The sequence below is a fragment of the Lontra canadensis genome, unplaced genomic scaffold (genome assembly GCF_010015895.1).
Source record: "Lontra canadensis isolate GAN:19392208 unplaced genomic scaffold, GSC_riverotter_1.0 scaffold15, whole genome shotgun sequence".
Taxonomy (NCBI): Eukaryota; Metazoa; Chordata; class Mammalia; order Carnivora; family Mustelidae; genus Lontra; species Lontra canadensis.
In genome coordinates, this window is record NW_022631009.1 from 23,129,770 (window position 1) to 23,150,974 (window position 21,205).

General features: G+C 39.3%; 1 protein-coding gene across 3 annotated transcripts; it reads left to right on the forward strand.

The window, feature by feature from the left end:
* Positions 1-71: 71 nt before the first annotated feature.
* MTERF3 (mitochondrial transcription termination factor 3) lies at positions 72-19,884 on the forward strand. Of its 3 annotated transcripts, XM_032858654.1 has the most exons (9): positions 126-190; positions 346-416; positions 2,677-3,025; positions 4,310-4,462; positions 9,286-9,475; positions 14,963-15,110; positions 15,499-15,570; positions 16,702-16,863; positions 19,585-19,884. In XM_032858654.1, the coding sequence occupies exons 3-9, from the start codon at positions 2,692-2,694 to the stop codon at positions 19,777-19,779; spliced, it is 1,254 nt and encodes a 417-aa protein (XP_032714545.1). In that variant the 5' UTR covers positions 126-190; positions 346-416; positions 2,677-2,691; the 3' UTR covers positions 19,780-19,884. The 3 variants fall into 3 exon arrangements, with proteins under 3 accessions (XP_032714544.1, XP_032714545.1, XP_032714546.1); XM_032858653.1 differs by lacking the exon at positions 346-416 and having other exon boundaries at positions 72-190; XM_032858655.1 differs by lacking the exons at positions 126-190; positions 346-416 and adding an exon at positions 482-561.
* The last annotated feature ends 1,321 nt before the right edge of the window (positions 19,885-21,205 follow it).

Sequence of the window (21,205 nt, forward strand, 5' to 3'; positions counted from 1 at the left end):
CTCCGCACGCCGCCCGCTCTCCCCCCGTGCAGTCTCGCAGATGGTCTCGCCCACTCCGGCCGCAGTCCACGTGGGCGAGGGAGCGAGGCGGCGCCGGCCGGCACGCGTGAGACGCTGCGGGACTGTCCGCCGGGCCGGGCCAGCTTGGCAGCCACCCCCAAACAAACCGAGAGCGTGGGCCTCGCCACAGGTAAAGCGGAGCCGCGGGAGCACGCGGGGCGCGCTCCCGGTGGGGGTCGGGTCCGGACCCACCCGCGTCCAGGCCGCGACCAGGACCTCATGGCCCTTGGGTCTCCGCGGCCCAGTCGGGAGCGATTAATTTAGTTTTGTTGTTTTTTTCCCTAGCCGACGAGACGAAAACGCAACCATGCTTATTTGTTAGCGCTTCTTGCGAAGGACGCGGAAGGAAGCCTAGAGTGTCAGCCGGCTTCCTGCGGAAGTTCGCTGTGGGGACTTGTTAGAATGGCCTAGGAGGCATTCACCAGCGGCCCCTGATTACGGAGCCATCTTCACATCCACCCCTCCCCCCATCTCTTGACTTCACTTACCAGCCATACAGAGGTAGAAATATTGAACTCTGGAAAAACAGGACTTAAGTGACAGTTCCTATACCTAGCGAAGGACTAGAGCAAGAACCTACTATATGATGTTTTAATGGACTTGACAGGTCCTTTAGGACTTTTTTCTTTAATCTTCCTGATGGAACCGTGTTAGATTTACTCTGACCACTACGCAGGGCTTTTGTGCACGTCTGCAAATGCCTTACCCGCTTTTGAATACTGAGTAGACAAATGATTTAATCATAGTTGCAACTGATTCATTTCCATCCAACAGACTTTGGAGCAGTGCAAATCCCTGGGCTAATGGGGAATAGTCCCCTGGGAGGGTGGGTCCGGAGATAGGACCCAGGCCTGCTCCCGTGAACGAACAATTCATCAATTGTTAAGAGGCATATACAGCAATGAAATGATGATGTAGGGAGGAGACTGCCCTTGTAAATGCAAACAGGATAAACATTAGTTGAATGCAGAAAGGTCTTTTAATGAATATGGCAGAATTCAAAAGTTAATTTCCGCTATATGATAGGAAAAGTATTAATTTGAGTGTGGAAAGGCTTCACAGTGAATGTGGGATTTCAGAAGTTTGCTTTGAAGTAGGATGCAATGCCTAGACAAACTTGAAGTCAAAATATTTTTAAAGCTGATAGGGACCTTAAGAGTCATATTATTGTATCCATAACCTTTTCAAAAAATTGTTATTTAAAGAATAGTTATTGAACCCCCATCATGGGCCAGTTTGCCCGCCACCACAAGAAATAGTCTTGTCAACTAGTACAACTGAGGTCTTCTAGCTTCCAGTTTGGTCTCTTACAACTTTGTGTAGAGAATGAATGTTACAGGTTTGGGGGGAAACCTGACTGATTTGGCAGGTCATTTCCTACCAGAATTTAACAAAAAGCACCTATCCCACAAGGCTGTTGTGCATACCTATTTCCTTTCTGAAATCATTTCAGAATGACAATGAGACTTTCACTTTTATAAACTCTTTCAGGAGGCTTCCCTAAACTACAGATCTCTGGGAGGAGGTTAAACCTTGAATATCCGGTCTAATTCTGAGCATAAAACAAGCTGAATTCCAGTCTGTAGAAAAACAAATCAAAAAGTTGTATGTTACAACTAATTCAGCAGAATTCATTTATATATGGATATCTAATCAATAATACTAATAATGGCTAACATTTCTGGAGGATTTTCTATATGCTGGATTCCATGCTCTGTGTTTTATGGATTATCTTATTTAACATAAAATTATATGCATCAAATCTAATCTTGTAATTAAGCTGTGTAAATAAAAAGTTTCTTCATAATCTTGGCGCTTAAAGTATTAACAGCCTTTTCTTATAAAAATCTTTTTAAAAACAATTGCATTTTTGGTCAAAATATTCATGTATTCTTTCCTGGTTGCTTATGTATTTCTGTGCTAGTTTTGACCTTTTGTTTTTGAAGGCCTTTTCTTTTTCTTTTTTTCTACAGGCAAAAAACAGAATTTGGCAGAATTGGTTTTGTTCAATTCCCTTTTGAGGATCAGCTTTATTCAAAATAATCAACAGTGTTCAGCCCTGAGGATTAACCAAGAAACAATCTTCCAGATTAACAGTGACAATAATATTTAGGATAGTGATAATTCACTTAGGACAAAGTTTTTTATTTTGTGAGTAATGCATAGACATAAAATTCATTTGCATAATTCAGTGTCTTGATCAACAGTTTGCTTCTTAAATGTCCTACAAACCAAACTTCAAGAACACTTAATTGCAACAACTTATTTCCTTTAAATATTAAACTAACAGAGATGATTGGGTTCAGCTGTAATTTAAACATTAACAGATTTTTGTTTTAAATGGTTTTCTTATACCATTGGTTTTGCTTTTTTTCTCGTTGTAAATTATCTTTATTTTTCCAGTTCAAAAGTTCCCGTCCTTTGGTTTGTAACTGGGATTGCCTTGTTTTTGGCTTTTCCTGTGGTTAAGTAACATGGGACTACTCCAGTCATCTAAGTCTATTAAACATCTTTGAATTAGAAAAAAAGATTTTCCAGTTTATTATTTTGTTGTTTGAATACTGTTCTAAACATTTAAGTCAAATAACTTTCTCTTTTTTGATATTTCCTTTGTAGGCTACTTTAAGAAAAATGGCGTTGTCAGCCCAACAGATACCCAGATGGTTCAATTCAGTTAAATTGAGTAGCTTCATTACAGCTACACAACTTCAAAAACATTTTCCGAGACCAGGAAAAACACTGTTGCATGGCTTTTCTGCTCAGCCACAGATGTCTTCTGACAATTACTTTGTCCAGTGGGGATTCAAGACGTACAGGACTTCCTCCTTATGGAATAGTTCCCAGTCTACCAACTCAAGTAGGCAAGAGATTGGTTCTGCCCAAGGTACTCTGCTTCCTTCCATGAATGAACAGACACAGAAGACAGAAAACATACCCAGTTTTGATTCTGAGCTGTCTCTGGAAGGTAATTCTGGACTTCTAGAAGAGTCCCTCTTGCCTCACTTTGGTAGTTTGAGCAGGTCAATGGTTGATAGTCTGTTAGCCCATTTCAAGTCATACTTTGTACCAAGTAAGAAAAAGAACAATGTCCGTTCTATTCATTTACTTACCTGACTGAGAAAAAAAGGTTTGTAGATTACTATATAAAATACTGTGTTCTAGATACGTATGTAATAGTTGCTTTCTAAATACTTTATTATTTAAATTATTTATAAAAAATTTTTCAGGTGGTAATTAGGTTTACTAGGGTATAATTTATCCTAATACGATATTCCTGATTAGGATATAATTTTATCCAAGTAAAATTCGTCAGTTTTGAGTGTACAGCTTATGAATTTTGACAAACGCATCTAGTAGTGTAACAGCCTCCACAACTTATAACCCAAAAGAACACAAATAGAGCACCCCAAAAAGCTCCTTTGTCACTTTTTAGTCAGTCATCTCTCTCCTATGCTTCCTATTCTAGGAATATTCCCATGCAGGGAATATTTTACTGCAATGAGATAATATTAGGTTAAGTAGAATATAAAAGACAGCAGGGTGAAGGGGGGCAGGGAGGAAAGACTGGCTCTAAGAAATAAGAAAGGCTAGTGATTAGAAGCAAAAAATAGAACAACAAAAAAATCATAGTCTTGATTCTTTAGCTCAAGGTAGGTTACAGTTTCCAGTGTCTCCCATACCACATCTGGTTTAAACAAAACAAAATCTCAGATTCAAGGCCCTGCTAGAGAGGGGCATGTCCACAGCGAAGGACTACAGGTGGTAGAAAGAGAATCATAGAAGTCCTTTTAAAGCGTACTTGAGAATGACTTGGAGGAGAGGGGATTGTATCAAAAGACATTTCAGGATATAATGACTCTAACTCATACAAACAAATCAGGCTGGTAGAATATGTTGTACTTTGGGCCAGTTTAACAGGGTGGGGTAGAATCTATCTCAAAATGTATTTGAAGGTCAGTTGATCTTTTTAGAGTTCTTACCTGTTGATTAAAAGTGAATTAAAGGAAAGGAATTTAGTGAATTCTTTATGAACAGAAACGTACCAACAGATAGGTTATCTTGGAGGAACAGTTTCTCTAAACAGTCTTAGCCTTACCTCTCTGAAGGCAGAAAATATGTGAACTTCTCAGATACTTAGTTCTGCAGTGATCCCAGGCCTTAAAAAGAAGCAAACTAGGCAAGAGGTTTAGCATTGGGCATACAGACTGGAGAGCTGACTGCCTGTCTTTCTACATGGCCGGTGTGGAAGCACTGGACGACCTGCCTCCAGTGTCTCCGTTACAGCCGGTTTCTGAGGAGGAGGCCGTTCAGATTATTGCAGACCCGGCGCTGCCCCCAGACACGTACACACTCCGAGACTACGTGGATCATTCTGAGACTCTGCAGAAATTAGTGCTGCTAGGTAAGTCTCAGTAACCTACAAGGACTTCTTGAGGGTATCCCTCATTCGCTTTTTTGCCTCGCTTTGTTCAAATCAGCATTTCTAAACTTTTATCAAGATGAACAGAAGTCAAATAGTGTGAAAAGGCTTCTAGTGAAAAACCGTACTTCATCCTTCCTGACCTTCATGCTATTGCCCAGAGGTATCTACTTAACTTTTACAGCTCTTTCTCTTTGCAGTTAATCTCTGTTTATGTAACTGTTTATAGTGCTGTTGCTTGGTTCATCAGTTTTAGACATTGGTTGATCTCGTGTATGTACACATATACTTTCCCCCTATCCGGTTCGCCCAGTATAGCGATGGTAAAAATTTTTAGACGAATCCTCAGTCAGCAATGATATTAGGATTGTAAATATTGCTTGTTGCTCTCTGGGATTGTTTTCCTTCCTGTACAACTTTTCATTTTTCCACAGTTGTTAATAGTTCTTGTTTTTCCTTTGGTTAGTTTTCTTTATTTCTAGGGCCAAATTTTCCCACATCTTCCAGTAGCCTGTCAGGACAGTGTTTCCTGCAACAAACCTTGCCAGATGAGGAATTCCTTCCTTTTCGCTACCACCTGCCACCCTTCCTCCTGGAGCCCACCATCCCCCTAATGTAGATGGTTTCTATCTAGGCCTGCTCCATAACTATTTTAGCTTGTTGGCTGGGAGCATGCACTTGGGTCTGGATAGTTGAAGACAGCCAAGGGATCTCACTGTAGACTTTTTACTTAGTCCTGTCCTGTTCAGCCCAATACCTCATTGCAGCCATCTGCTTCTCTCATCCCTGGGTCTGGCACATCTCTGACTTCATTTTCCCAGATGATAAACATCCTTTCTCCCAGGGGATTGAGAGGAAGAGGGTAGGTGAGGGATTCTTTCTCAAATTCATCTGCTTCTCTCATTCTCCACTCACGGCTGTACTTTAGGCTCTCATTTTTCACTGGAAGGTTAGGAGTGTCCTAACTTGATAGTCGTTTTATCAGCAGTTTTGCCTTGATGATCTCTCAAATACCAGTTCTCTTTCTAAAATGCCGATCTGACTATGTCAGTGACCTGCTGGAAATCCTTCAAAAGCTTCCCGGGATGTCAGAGCTCTGCCTAGTCTGGTCCCTGCTTACCTTTTCAGCTCTGCTGCTTGCCCCTTCCCTCCTTCAGTTTGGCCAGCTCTGACAACTGGAAAACTTGGTTCAAGTAACTTCTAAAATGTCTCCGGTGACCCTCCTCTAGACCCTCACAATCACCACAGCTTAGTTCCATTCTAGCACTAATAACAACATTACAGTTGTCTACTTCCCTGTTCCTGTGCAAGTTACCCAAATGTGCAGGGAATGGCCTTTGTTCTCAAGAAGCTTCAAGTCTTCAGAAGCATCTAAATACACACTTTTAAGAATAGATGGTCTGCAGGGATGAAAGGGAAAGTGAGAAGTGCTACATAGGACATCCAAATAAGTGTTCCGTGGCTTCAGAGAGGAGAGAAAGATGATGTCTGCTACAAAGAGGAGAGCCAGTCACCTTCCTTCTGGAACAGCTTTGCCAGCCTTACGATAGGTGCCATGGCAAATACAAGATAAACAGAAGACATGGCCCCTGCCTTTAAGTAAGTTACAGCATACTTAAGAGTTCGGGGATATATGTTTCAGCCATTCCTTCTTTGTATGTTGATAAGTCAGCAGCACATCTTGGAAGTAACTTAAATGACAGGACCGTGGAGGAGCCTGATTGTCTTGTCAGATAGTGTTTTTGAGGATCCACGTGTCCCGATGCCTGTCTGCTTCTCAGCTCTATTTTCCGCCTTTCTCTGCCTGTTCTCTCTCCCAGGAGGCCACCCTCCATGCACTAGAGCTCCTTTGCCAGCTGGCTCCTGGGCAGCTTCAGCCAGTGGGAGGCACTTGCGGGAGGAGAGGGAAGGCAGGTGGGAGTTTATTTTTTTCCCTGTTCCCTCCCTGCATTGGGTCCTGTAACTGCCTCGCTCCATGACAACGGCTCCTACCGAGCATCCCTTCTTAATAGCTTGCGGTTCCCTCTGGGTCCGGGTAATACTTTTTGCTCCTTGTCTGTTTAGCACTAGGGGAGCCCTTGTTCACGCTGTCACACTACTGTGTAAAGTCCCTTCATTAAAGTTCTTTTGGTTCGCACTTTCTAGGGCACAGTCTGCTGCCTGCCAGACCTTGACGGAAATATGTGTAACCATAACTGAATACAGTGGTAATCATCGTAGTTACTGAAGGGATGAAAGCAACTCAGACGGCGTTCACCCAGAAGTTAGAGGCGTGGATTACTCATTTTTTATATCCCCAGAGCCTAGCAGAAGTGCCTGGTCCGTACTGGGAATTCGGGGACTCTTTTTTTCAAGTTAAAGAAATCTTGAGTAAGCCCAAGTGATTTGTGCTGGCAGCGGTGTGCTCTCCTGATGAGATTCTGCTCTCCGATAGCTGTTAAAAAGGCAGCTTTTCAGAATTTCTGTTTGAGCGCAGTTGGGGTGTGACGGCTCATGCCGAGCAGGGCACTGCAGCACATGTCAACTTAACAGGAAGTGAAATTCCAAGTCCGGACCCTGTGTGTTATTTTTAAAGCACTCCTTCCCACATTTATCACAGAGATTGGGAAATAGTTTCTGTCTGATTTATGTATCTATCCATCAAGGACTATAAGAGAAGGAACACTCACCTTCTCTACATACCCATTTCCACCTTCCAGAGGTAACCCTATCACCAGTTTGTTGAATAGCTTTCCCTACCTTTTTCTGTGCAAATACACTTACTACAGAAAGCCATACATGGTTTTTACGTTTGTATGCAGTCAAGCTTAATAATTGACAAACAGTTCTCTTCTAGTAGTTTTGGAGTTAGTACACATTTAGAAGCTTTACCTTCTGAAATTTTGTTTCAGATATAGAAGGAATTTTTTTTATTTAAGTAAAATTGACATATGTTATATGGTTTCAGATACACAACATAGTGATTCAGTAGTTCTGTACATTACATCATGCTCACCATGATAAGCATAGTAATTGAAACAATTATTTTTCAAATGTATAGCTAGTGGACCTCTTATATTGCAATGAATGTGTATCTTTTCACCATTAATTTGAAATGCCATTATTATTATATGCTAATTTTTTATTTTATTCATTTAGTTGATCCTGGATCTGTTTCTGGTCTTCATTCTGTGTCTTTGTGTAATCTGGTTTTATAGTCGTAATCATCTTAAATCAGTACCTGTTTAATATCAAGAAATTTGGGTTTATGGGGCGCCTGGGTGGCTCAATGGGTTAAAGCCTCTGCCTTCGGCTCAGGTCATGATCCCAGGGTCCTGGGATCGAGCCCCATGTCAGGCTCTCTGCCTAGAAGGGAGCCTGTTTCCTCCTCTCTCTCTGCCTGCCTCTCTGCCTACTTGTGATCTCTGTCCAATAAGTAAATAAAATCTTAAAAAAAGAAAAGGAATTTGGGTTTAGAATTATGTTTTGATTGTTTTGATAATAATAGATGGATATAGTAATGTAAGAAATTATAATTTACTTTTCTCGTTGTGTATACCATTAAAGAAAGAATGTTTTATTTAATTGTTTTTATACTGAAGACTTGAAAGCTGCATCTGGAAATCAGTTTGAGAGTTATTTTTCACCTGAAGAAATATTTTTAGGAATATAAAATTTAAGTCTAACCTTTAGGTATTAGATTATCTTCAAATGTTTACTCTAAAGGTAACGCCTTTCCTGTTCATGGTTATTTTTTTTAATCAGATGAAAGGGGGAAAAGTGAGAGAATAAAACACTCAGTTTTGGGGCACCTGGGTGGCTCAGTTGGTTAAGCAACTGCCTTCGGCTCAGGTCATGATCCTGGCGTTGTGGGATCAAGTCCCGCATCAGGCTTCCTGCTCGGCAGGGAGTTTGCTTCTCCCCCTGACCTCTCCCTTCTCATGCTCACTTTCTCATTCTCTCTCTCTCAAATAAATAAATAAAATATATTTTTTTAAAAACTCAGTTTTAATGAATTTTGAATTACAGTTACTTTGATTCCCTGCCTAATTAACATTGCCATCTAATTACATCCATAACCAGGAATACTTTAACAACTTGCTTTCTCCCTCTTTCTTTCTCCTGTGCCTTGTCTCACTTACTTAGACTTCCTAAGATTACAAGACTATCTGAAGGTCAAAGTTTCTATACTTTCTGCTTTGTTGTCTATCTGAGGGCTGTGTAGGCTCACCTGTTCTCATACACACATTTCTTGAGGTCCTTCAAGGTACTTGTCTCCATGCTGAAAACCTGGAGATTACAATGAGTGAGACAGAGGGTTATTTTTATTTCCCCACCCGGAGGCGATCATAAACACATTTTGAAAATAATGCTTATAACTAAGGAAATGACAAACGTCAAAGAAAGTAACAATTTATTTAAAGGGGTTTTTTACACTGTAGAATTACCCGTTAAGCAATTACTGTGGAGATCCCTTGGAGCTCATAAGCATCCTTCAAACAATATTCAAGAAACCATAGATAAAAATGATGATCCTAGCCAGGTCAGTATGACTTGGTGAATTTGTTTTGGGCAGAAGTTTAGCCCCAAATGAATTGTTTTCCTCTATATGTGACTTTGACAGAAGTACTATGTTTTCATTTTAATTTAATTTTATTTCGGCAACTAGTTTAGTTTAAATAGGTTTAGAAGTTTCTGTTGGCCTATCTCAGTTCTCTTTTGGACAGGTTGTTGATCTTCACCAGTAAATCCTTGTATTTTTATGTATGAAGTTTAATGAGCTATCTAAATAGTTATCTTCAAGCACTGTTTGTAATTTATTATAGGAGTGGATCTCTCAAAGATAGAAAAACATCCTGATGCAGCCAACCTCCTTCTGAGACTGGATTTTGAAAAAGACATTAAGCAAATACTTATGTTTCTTAAGGATTTGGGTATAGAGGATAACCAGCTGGGAACATACCTGACTAAAAACTATGCTATTTTCTCTGAAGACCTTGAAAATCTTAAGACCAGGTAGGACTTTTACAGTGGTTTCCACATAACCCAAGAAGTGGTTATGAAGGAAACATATGTGTGAGTTATTTTTAAGTCTTAGCTGCATAAGAATCTGCTGATAATGAATATGAAAGTTTGTTGTTGTTGTCATGGACTTTCTTTGATCAAGATTAAGTATCTAAAACAGTTCTTTTATTTGACTTCTCATTTATGTGTTCAACTTACTTCTGAGTCAATACTTACAGGGTTCTCTTCAGAAACTGGAATGAACAATTTTTTCATCCATTAACAAATGGCTAGATTACTGAGAGTGCACTTAGAGTTATGAAAACCTGAACTTTTGTGGGTTGTTTTAATTTCTGGGCAATTTTTGATGGTAGACATCTGACATCCTCTTGGCTCATTACTCTGTAATTTGCTTAATCATTTCCGTAAGTTGGCTATTTTGGTTGTTCCTTTTTTTTCTTCTTTAAAAAGTACTTCGATAAACATCTTTGTACTTCATTCAGCATTCAAAGAATTTATTAAATCTGTGAGAATCAATACAGTGAGATGAGATAGTATTGATCTGTGACATAAGAATCCTGCTAGGCATTGGGAACACCAAAGAAAATAAGACAGAGCCCCTGTCCCTAAGTTCACCTTTTGAATTTATCATCATCCCTACTTCTCACCTCTATTCCCAGACTGACTGAGTGGGAGCATGGTTCAACTTGTTGACCAAATCAGAAATGTTGGTAGTAACTTTGGCTTCTCTTCTTTTAGTATCCACAGCGAATAAATCACCTATCATTTTTTTTTAATTTCTCAAATCAGTCAATACATTTCTCTTAATCCTCACTATGAAAATCACATTGGGTCCCCATTTCACAAGAAGATGGCTTTAACAGTTTCCTAACTGGTCTGCCTCTAGTCTTCACCCCCAGATTATTCTTACACTGATGGTGAGCCTTACTGCATATCAGAAAACTTTACAGTTCCTTGAACATCAGAACCCAATGCCTTGTCTGAATTAGTGAAAAAAAACTAAATGAGAAACTGATTCCTTGTGTTGAACAATTTGAACTCCTGTATATGCAAGGCACTGAGCTAGACTTGAACCACAAAAGATAGATACGCACACCCTCTCTCTTTATGGGACTTACCTTCTGGTATAATATAGACAGACTGTTACAGGGGAGAGAATTAATGATTCCAGGGAACTCAGTCTGTCATATCCAGCTCTGCTTCTTCTGTCTGGAACACTGATCCCTTTCCATTCAAAAACCAGTTTGCCCTATTGTTCAAGATTTATTCAAAGGAAGTGTGCATACCAGGAGGTGGGGGATTATTGGGAGCCATTTCAGAGACTACTCTGCAGATACTGGTTTGTTTGTTTGTTTTTCCTTTGTCTTTTGTTTTCTTTTCTTTTCAGCGTAACAGTATTCATTGTTTTTGCACCACACCCAGTGCTCCATGCAGTCCTTGCCCTCTCTAATACCCACCACCTGGTTCCCCCAACCTCCCACCCCCCGCCTCTTCAGAACCTTCAGATTGTTTTTCAGACTCCATAGTCTCTCATGGTTCACCTCCCCTTCTAATTTCCCTCAACTCTTTCTCTTCATCTCCCCTTGTCCTCCATGCTATTTGTTAAGCTCCACAAATAAGTGAATAAACCATATGATAATTGACTCTCTGCTTGACTTATTTCACTCAGCATAATCTCTTCCAGTCCCATCCATGTTGCTACAAAAGTTGGGTATTCATCCTCAACGTGAGACAGGAATCCATCAGAATCCTAGAGGAGAACATAGGCAGTAACCTCTTCGATATCAGCCACAGCAGCTTCTTTCAAGATATGTCTCCAAAGGCAAAGGAAACAAAAGCGAAGATGAACTTTTGGGACTTCATCAAGATCAAAAGCTTCTGCACAGCAAAGGAAACAGTCAACAAAACAAAGAGGCAACCCACGGAATGGGAGAAGATATTTGCAAATGACAGTACAGACAAAAGGCTGATATCCAAGATCTATAAAGAACTCCTCAAATTCAACACACACAAAACAGACAATCATATTAAAAAATGGGCAGAAGATATGAACAGACACTTCTCCAGTGACGACATACAAATGGCTATCAGACACATGAAAAAATGTTCATCATCACTAGCCATCAGGGAGATTCAAATTAAGACCACATTGAGATACCACCTTACACCAGTTGGAATGGCCAAAATTAGCAAGAAAGGAAACAACATGTGTTGAAGAGGATGTGGAGAAAGGGGAACCCTCTTACACTGTTGGTAGGAATGCAAGTTGGTGCAGCCACTTTGGAGAACAGTGTGGAGATTCCCCAAGAAATTAAAAATAGAGCTTCCCTATGAACCTGCAATTGCACTACTGGGTATTTACCCCAAAGATACAGATGTAGGGAAAAGAAGGGCCATCTGTACCCCAATGTTTATAGCAGCAATGGCCATGGTCGCCAAACTATGGAAAGAACCAAGATGCCCTTCAACGGACGAATGGATAAGGAGGATGTGGTCCATATACACTATGGAGTATTATGCCTCCATCAAAAAGGATGAATACCCACCTTTTGTAGCTAATAATGGTTTTAATTGAAGTATAGTTGACATGCAATGCTACATTAGTTCCAGGTGTACAAAGGAGTGATTGAGCAAGGCTGTGCAAGGCTATCTGTTATGCCACGCTCACCACAAGTGTAGGTAACCATCTGTCACCATACAGCACTATTTCAGTACCATTGACTACTTCACTACTACTATTAATATCACCATTTTCCAGGGGAGGCACAGAAAGGCTTCATAATTTGCCCAAGATGACGTGGATGGTGTACATGATGGAGCTGGGATTCAGGCCCAGTTAGTCTAACTGTAGAGCTCGGGATACTGCGCCACACTGTCTCCCTACTCTTAATTCTGTAAAGGAAACCTAAGTTGAGGGGAAGCTGAAGTTACTTGCTCAAGATCACACATAGGCTCCTAACAACGAAAGGATATTCCCTTAGACAGCATAGTCTAATGGTTCCTAAGCCTGGCCGACTCAAACTCTGGAACATTATTTTAATTGCTTACAATTTTTTAATAGGTTTATCCACATACAGCAAAAAACAAGCTTCTACTGTAAGAGGCAAGAGTATTATAATCTTAATTGAATTTAGCGTTTCTTATAATGTACAGTAGTCTTATTTTCTAGGATTTCTATAATAGCATTGATTTCATATACTTGTTTTCCATTGAATGAAGAAAATTTCAAATGTATAAAAAAGTTACTTGGTTCTTTTAAGGATATTCAAAAGGATAATCAGCATTTAATTATTTAAAATTTTTTTGACTGAGCCTTATATCTTAATTTTTTATTAGAAAAATTATGACAGGGGCACCTGGGTGGCTCGGTTGTTAACTATCTGCCTTTGGCTCAGGTCATGACCCCAGGGTCCTGGAATTGAGCCCCACATCAGGCTCCCTGCTCCATGGGAAAGCCTGCCTCTCCCTCTCCCACTCCCCCTACTTGTGTTCCCTCTCTTGCTGTCTCTCTTTCTCGGTCAAAAAAATAAAATCTAAAAAAAAAAAAAAAAAAAAAATTATCAGAAGGTAGCAACAGTTTTGACAAAGTTTTAGTCAAATAATGATTTTTGCTGTGACCCAAAAAAAGGGTTGGGGTAGAAAAAGTAATCCTCTTTCCCACCTACTTGTTCCTATCCCTCATCAACTTTCTGAGACCATCTGTGGAGGCAGCAACTATGATCAGGTTTTTTGTTTGACCTAAGAATGTTCTGTCATATGCAAGCATGTGTGTATATGTGTGTACAAATACACATGAACACAAGTACATACAACTTGGTAACATTTATACATACTATTCTGCTCTCTTTCTTACCTTAACTGTATGTGAGAGATAGTTTTGTACTAGGACTTCTTCTTCTTCTTTTTAATGCTTGTATAGTCCACACTGTGGATTGTCCAGTCCCTCATGACAAACTTGCTGGGGTATTTCCAGTCACTGCTATCATAACGAGGCTTCAGTGACTCTCCGTGTGTGTGTGTGTGTGTGTTTATGAGAAAATAATATACATATATTTATCATATATATCCCATATACTGCTATGTATCCGTAGGACAGATTTCTAGGAGTGACATTGCTAGGTGAAAGGGTATGAGCATTTACAATCTTAATAGATACCGACAAGTTGTCCTTTGTAAGGTTGTTTTCCAATTTAGGCTCCCACCAGCATCGTACAGAAGTGCCAGTTTCTCTATTGCCCTCACTAATACAGAGTCATCAGAATTGATGGTTTCAGTTCATTTTATAGATTAAAAACAATGCCTTAAAAACCAACCGAACAAACAAACAAAAACATAATGCCTCAGTGTTGTTTCAGAAATAACATTTGGAGGGTCTTTTCCAATGCTGAATTTCTATCTACATCGCCTTTTCTATAAATCACCTTTATCCTTTGCCATTTTAAAATTGAAGTCTTTTTCTTTCTTTTGTAAGCATTCTTATATATTTTAACAAAATTAGTTATTTCTCTGTGACATGGTATAAATACTCAACACTTGTTTTGACTGTCAGTGGTTGGAGGGGGTTGCCTTGCATTTTAAATTTTTATATAGTTAAATTTATTGGTCTTTTCTCTCATGTCCTCTAAGGGAGTCCCTTAAAGGAGTAGTAGTCACTTATAAAATATAAGCTCTGGTGGTACATGGTATAGAAATATCATAGGCCTTCAGTGTAGGCATGCCTGAGTTCACATCTCAGCTTGGTCGTTAATTAGCTAGTGGTCTAAGAGGAGTTATTTAACTTCTCTAAATCTGTATTTTTTTCATATACAATGTAGAAAATTTTACCTGGTTCACAGGTTATTGTTTTTGTTTTTCTGATAAGAATTAAGACAACGTCTTTATATATTTTAGGTATTTAATAAAACTGCCTTTTACTATGTGTATAAGGTTTTAAAAACCAATAATGTTATTTCATAGTCAAACTTTCTATTTTACTACCTTATTTTGGTTCCCAGAAACTTAGCAGGAAATTTCTCAGTTGTTAACAAAAGGCGTATTGAAAATAGTAGTAAAAATTATTGACGAATATACATACTCAGTAAATTTGCTAAACTAAAACATTCCCCTCTCCATTTCAGCCACGTGTGAGGGTGTTTATAAAAAGAGTTTGGAATCTCTTATTTTCTAATTTGTGGATTTTTTTGTTCTAAGCAAAAAATTCTTAAACAGAAGCTATTGGTTTTTTTCTCCCAAGTAATAAAATAAGTCAGATTAACTGAAAAGAGAACCTGTTAGTAGATTTCAGAATTATTTGGTTTCTAAGTAGAAAAGGGAACCATTCTAGAGTTGGTTGGGTGCTTGTTTTGCTTTAACCATATTTGGGCCATTACTATAGAATGTTTTTATTTATCCTTTTTTTTTTGTTTGTTACTTTGGAAAGTAGCATAACTTTCGTAAGTGTTAATCATATGTACATGTACTTTTTGTTTATTTCCCTAGAGTGGCTTATCTGCAGTCAAAAAATTTCAGTAAGGCACATATTGCACAGATGGTCAGAAATGCGCCATTTTTGCTGAGTTTTTCAGTGGAAAGATTGGATAACAGATTGGGATTTTTTCAGAAAGAACTTGAACTTAGTGTGAAGAAGGTAAAGAAAACAGGAGAATTTATATTTTTCCATGTATGCTCCATTTAGTAATTTAAATCTCACGTTTCTCACAGATCCCTGGCCCATATGAATTCTATAAATGCCTGGTATTTTTGTATAAGAATGAATTACCCTACTAGGTTAAATATATAACTGTATCATTTTATAATATTCCATCAAGTTAGTGCCTTAAGTTTTGTTTTCAGTATTTGTTTTTTTCCTCAGTTTTAAGTTTATGTATTTTCAGGGTTCCTGAATTCCTGAATTCTTTCTGAATTGCTCATATTTTGAGTTTTAGATTTGTGTTCCTAATAATGGCTTGTTTTCCCAAACTAGTTGAATGTGCATGTATAGTAATAATAGGGTTTTTTTTTTTAAATAACTATAGACTAGAGACCTGGTAGTTCGTCTCCCAAGGCTACTAACTGGAAGTCTGGAACCCGTGAAAGAAAACATGAAGGTAGGTCACCTTTAAGATTTTCAGAAATCAGCTTCTTTCTTTAAGTGCTTAAGAGGATAGATTTTGCTACTGTCTTCTTAAAGAACACTAGATTGTGAAAGAAGTTATTTCTGGAAAGATGGACCTAGGAAATAAATATCAAGCAAGCAGTTTATTTTAGTTAGTATGTTCACGTGTTGAGCAGGTGTTAGGTGCGGAAATCGCCTTGTAGACACTGATACCAATAATCCTGGAGTAATGCATTAGGTATCTGGGCAATGTCTAGGAACCGCGTCTGTTACCCAGTGTGAGATCCCGGCTTTATGTCACCTCGGTGGGAGAGGAGATTTAGAGGCTGGATCCAGAAGACCTGCAAAGAGACTAGTGGCCAGCACATTGCTCTCCTTAGAACTGTGCCCACTGCCCGCTCTAGTTCCCTCACAGGATGTACCAGACACTTGTTACTGTCCTTCCTCCAAGATAATAGTATAAAGCCAAAGGCAGCTGACTAGTTAGTATACAAAGCTGTAGTGGTATTTGAAATTATGATAGAAGGCCTGTTTTTCTGAGGTGCTTGAAGTATTTCATGTCCAGTTGTTAAAGTTTTTGTTGAGCATCTGGCTCTGCACTGTGCTCTCATGGGTCTTATCATTCAGCAGGGGCATAGCGTGCGGAGTGGTGAGAGCAGTGGATTGGTAGGGGAGCAGAGGACCTAACTACACATTTGGGTGTTTAGTTTTACCATCTCTGTCTGGAATTTTGACACGTTTTTCCAGATAACATGTATGTGAGTGTTTGGGGAGCAGAGGCTCAAAAAACACGCTGACAGTCTTAACGGCTGGTCTGTGGTATAGGGCCCATACAGATAGCCCGACCAGGCCTTCCACGTCTACCATCATTCTGTTTCATCGTTATGATAGTTCCTTTTGGTGATCTTCATGATGATCACCATGCTATGAGAGTTCATCTCAGGAGAGGGGCTTGAAATTCAGCTTACCCCAGAAGCACTGGGGTGCCCATTGGGGGCACTGGCATAGTTCTCTCCAAATTTTAAAGTCCTCATTCCAGTTTTGAAAGAGTCAGTGTGTTCTCTGGCATATTACCAAAATAACTGTTTCCATTTGTGATTCAAGTAACTCTACTTTCTTGTAGGTTTATCGTCTTGAACTAGGTTTTAAACGTAATGAAATCCAACATATGATCACCAAAGTCCCAAAGATGTTGACTGCAAATAAAAGGAAACTGACTGAGACTTTTGACTATGTGCACAATGTGATGAGCATTCCCCACCACCTCATTGTCAGGTTCCCACAGGTAACAGGTGCATGGTTCTCTCTGGGATCTCTCATTGCCCTTCATCCAGAACTGCTCTCTGTGGGCATCATGCTGTTCCACTGAGAAAATGACTTGCTATTTGGGAAGGAACTGGACCAAATATAGTCTGGTTCTGAGGCTGACAGTTGTAGTAAGGTTGTATTTCTTTTGCCCATCTTTTAAATCAGAACACATCTAGCAGAAGAAGTTGAGGGATCACTTGTGAAAAGTTCACAACTTCTAGGGCACGTGTACATCTCCGTCGGAGACACAAATGACGAGTCTGTTGCCCGATAGTTGTTACCTACTGCTCATCCTGCCTATTGGAATGTAACATATTCCCAATTGTGTTTTTCTCCGTTTAAATTTGAAATACATCACTTCCCTTAAAGGTCCTTTCAATTCTATTTGTACTTTTTATTCACAGTCTATATATATGCCAGTCTATCTATATCCATTAGTTAGGGCTTCCTGGGTAGCTCAGTTGGTTAGTGTCCGACTCTTGGTTTTTGGCTCAAGTCATCATCTCATGAGTCCTGAGAGTGAGCCCCACTGGGCTCTGCAGTCAGCAGGGAGTTTGCTTGGGATTCTCTCCTCCTGTTCCCCGCCCCCCCTATCACAGTCCTCTCACTGTCTCTCAAATGAATAAATCTTTTAAAATAAATAAATAAAACAACGAGTTAATGAGCCATATTGTAATGATCTCCTACAAAGGCATGAAACAGTTCGTTTGCCACTGTGCCAAGCCACATTTATATTTTACAAGCTTATCAGACTTTGCTGTTCTTTAGCAAGTGACATTATCTGCTTGTTCACAATATGTTAATTCTTTGAAAGCAGAGATCCTGCCTGATTTATACACTGCTGGATTTTCAGTGCCTAGAACTATACTGGGATATTTAGTAGATATTTGCTGAACAAATGATTGCATTTCATCAGTCATCCTTTCTTTCCTGTTTGCCATGTGAATAGACATTCCATATTTATATTCATATACTGGATAAATGAAAGATTGAATTTCATTAGAGTGATCCCCCTACTCTGTTTGCTACATGTGTTCTTGATACATAGATAGGCAAAAGAAATACGACTTTAATATGACTCAGAACTAGATTGAATTTGGTACAGTTCCTTCATAAATAGCAATGTTTATTTACCTATCTTACTTCACTATGAATAGGCCCTTAATAGAGAGTTTTTCTGTTTCATTAAATGTGTATGTATTCATTATTAAAAGTGCAGTGGTACAGATGTGGCTTTTTGGAACAATTGTAAAGTAAGTGGCCTTCAACTAAAAAGCAGTAATAATTAGTGTTCCCCTGGGCTGTTAGATAATTTAGTGACAGAGCATGATAAAATAATCTGGTTTGGGGATACAAAAATCAATCAGACATGGTCTGTATTCTTGTGGAATTTGTAATCTAGTGTGGGAGACAAGTTTCTTAACCTAGACTTAGATTAAGTCTTAACCTTATAGAGCTTATTAATTTAATTTAGAAGAGGTAGGAAAAAATCATAGAAATAATGGAAGCTACTAAGTGATCACTGTGTACTAGCTCTGCCTTTACTGCTTTACTTGTATTAATTCATTTAATCCTCACAACCACCATATGAGATGGGTACTATTATTATCCTGATTTTACAAGTGAAGAAAACATAAAAGGATTGTCCAAAGTTACCCAGGTAACAAGAGACAAAGCCAAGATTAGAACTCTTGTCAGTTGAGTTTAAAAATCCATGCTCTTAACGAGGATATGCTACCACTCTAAGAACCAACATTTGAGTGGTCAGTAGAATGAGTAGGGTCTCAAAGATGGACAGAAACTTTTTAAACAGAAGAAACTATAAACTTGACCAGATGGATCAAAATCATTTCTTTAAAAAACACAGACTCTTAGGCACCCCAAACCCTAGCTTCTGGAAAGCCCAATTATAGAACTGTGACTTCCTTATTGGGATTCTCAGACTTGGAGGGGTCTGGCTAATACTATTTAAAAAAAACAATAACAACTAATGGAAAAATACATTAACTGACAGGACTGTGGGGCAACTGATAGACTTTAAATTTTTGGCTGGTGCTTCAAAAACTTAGTGGTATGGAATGAATTTTCTCTTGCAAATAAAAATTCTGGTTGGCCTGTTTCTGACTCCTTTTTAAAGTTGCTGCCACTCATGCTACCCTTAGGAGTTTTAACCCCAAGATGGGTTGCTCCCCTAGTTGCTCCCCTAGGGGCCTCCTGCCCTGATTCATTTCATTCTGAAATGAATGTCAGAGGGAGCAGGTGGGAATTTTACCAAAATAAGGAAGCTTCACAGATTGTGAAATCTTGCAAACTTTTTGGTGCCAATAGACCTTGATTTCTAACTTTGGTTCTCAAACTCAGCAGTCATTAGAATCACCTGGAGAACCTGTGGACCCCATTCATAATTTCTGATTAAGTATTTTGGGGGCAGGGCCTGAGGATTTGCTATCTTAACTTCTCCTCCATCTGGATTAGCCAATGTTCTTTGCCTACAATATAGCCCTTAATTACTTTATAATTGTTCTGTTAGTTCTTTTTAATCATAGTTTCTTAGCAGAAGCTTTATCATAGTTACAGAGCATGTGGTCAATGCTTTATAATTGTTAGCCTAATTACAATTTTTAGCCAAATGAACATTTTAATAGTTCATCTTTCAGTACACAATGTTTTTGTTAAAAACTTTTTTTTTCTTTTTTAGGTATTTAATACAAGGTTGTTTAAAGTCAAAGAAAGGCATTTGTTCCTTACCTATTTAGGAAGAGCACAATATGATCCAGTAAAACCTAACTACATCTCTTTGGACAAGTTAGTGTCTGTACCTGATGAGATATTTTGTGAAGAGATTGCCAAAGCCTCAGTACAAGACTTTGAAAAATTCTTAAAAACTCTTTAGTTTTTGATGATGTTAAGATATAATAATGTAAAATGAATGTATATATGAATGAATGATACATATTTTTAAATAAATGCCTCAGGCCTCCACTGATCCTGGAAAAAATTTCTTAATACTGTGAATTTGGGCACACTTGTGGCAGATCTTTCTAACAAGTTCCTAGTGACTTAATTTTTCTTCAACTTGACCATTTCCTTCCTTCTCAAGGAGGACAAAACAAACAACAGCAAGTGAGAGAAGGAGTCACTTTTCTATGGGTGGGTACACTGTCCTGCTGGTGAGGATGAGGACAGAGGTTTCCCTCTGTAGTTGCAGGCCTTCTAAAGTGGTTTCGTCACAAGACCACTTTATTTGCTTTGAAACCTTACTAGAGTTTTTGGAGCATGCTGTTTTATTATTTACCTAATAGTTACTGTCCATGTAGATCATGCTACAAAATGCATTCCATTTTGGATGATCTGCACTGTATCTTCCTGAGCATAGATACTCAGAGTTACTCAGAGTTGCTCACAGTTGGCTACTGAGAATTGGGAAAAGAGGGGGGGTGGGGGGGGGGGGGGGGTGGGCAGTAGTGTGAAGATAAATAAAGGGCAATGAGATAAAGCAAAAGGTCATAACAAACCTCTGACTTATTGCCAGTATGCAAAAATATACAGCATGAACTGATACAGAATTGTAATCCTGGGCCATTTAGACATGTAATCCTGGGCCAATAATTTAACCTCTGGGTCAGATCCTTATTTGTAAAACAAGGCCTTGTGACTTCAGCTATCCGCCTTGGGATCACAAGCTTGGGTGGGTAGTTAACAGTGGTGGCTTCCAGTGAACCACCCCAGTGTTTGTACTCCTTTTCCCCTCCACACTGGCTCTGGGCCAATGGGATCTGGTCCCTGAAACATCAAGTAGAGGCTAGATACGTTCTTGCACATTGGGACTTGTCCTCTTGAAACATTTGCTGTCAGAACCCTGAGCCACTAGGTAAAGAGGTCAGGTAACCCTCGGAGAAATGAGGTGGAGAGAAAGAGGTGCCTGGCCAGACCTCAGCTATTCCAGCCATCCCAACGGAGCCCCAGACAGGTGGGGGAAGAAGCTACCTTAGACATTTCAGCCTTAGCAGATAAAACATGGAGCAGAGCTATCCAGCTGAATTCAGAATTGGGATAAAAAAAGTGTTTTAAAACACTAACCGGGAGTAGTTTGTTGTACACTGGGGTTCTGTGGTGTGCTGTAGGTTGGGAAGGCTCATAAACTGAATCTGTAATTGATCAGGTTCTTCCTGTTAAGGTATTTTATTCATTTGCCCGACAGACATTTGAGTTCCTAAAATGCAGTGGTGAGTGTGGCATAGATATGGGCCTTCATAGAGTTCTCTAATGGATGAGATCAATACACAGGAAACAAGATTCAGCTAAAAAAGCATGGAACC

Bases quoted from the DNA above. Each gene is read 5' to 3' on its own strand.
- MTERF3 (XM_032858653.1), top strand. From the start codon at position 2,692: ATGGCGTTGTCAGCCCAACAGATACCCAGATGGTTCAATTCAGTTAAA. The intron at 9,476-14,962 runs GTAGGACTTTTA...TTATTTCCCTAG, and splicing joins CTTGAAAATCTTAAGACCAG to AGTGGCTTATCTGCAGTCAA. The intron at 15,111-15,498 runs GTAAAGAAAACA...AAATAACTATAG, and splicing joins TTGAACTTAGTGTGAAGAAG to ACTAGAGACCTGGTAGTTCG.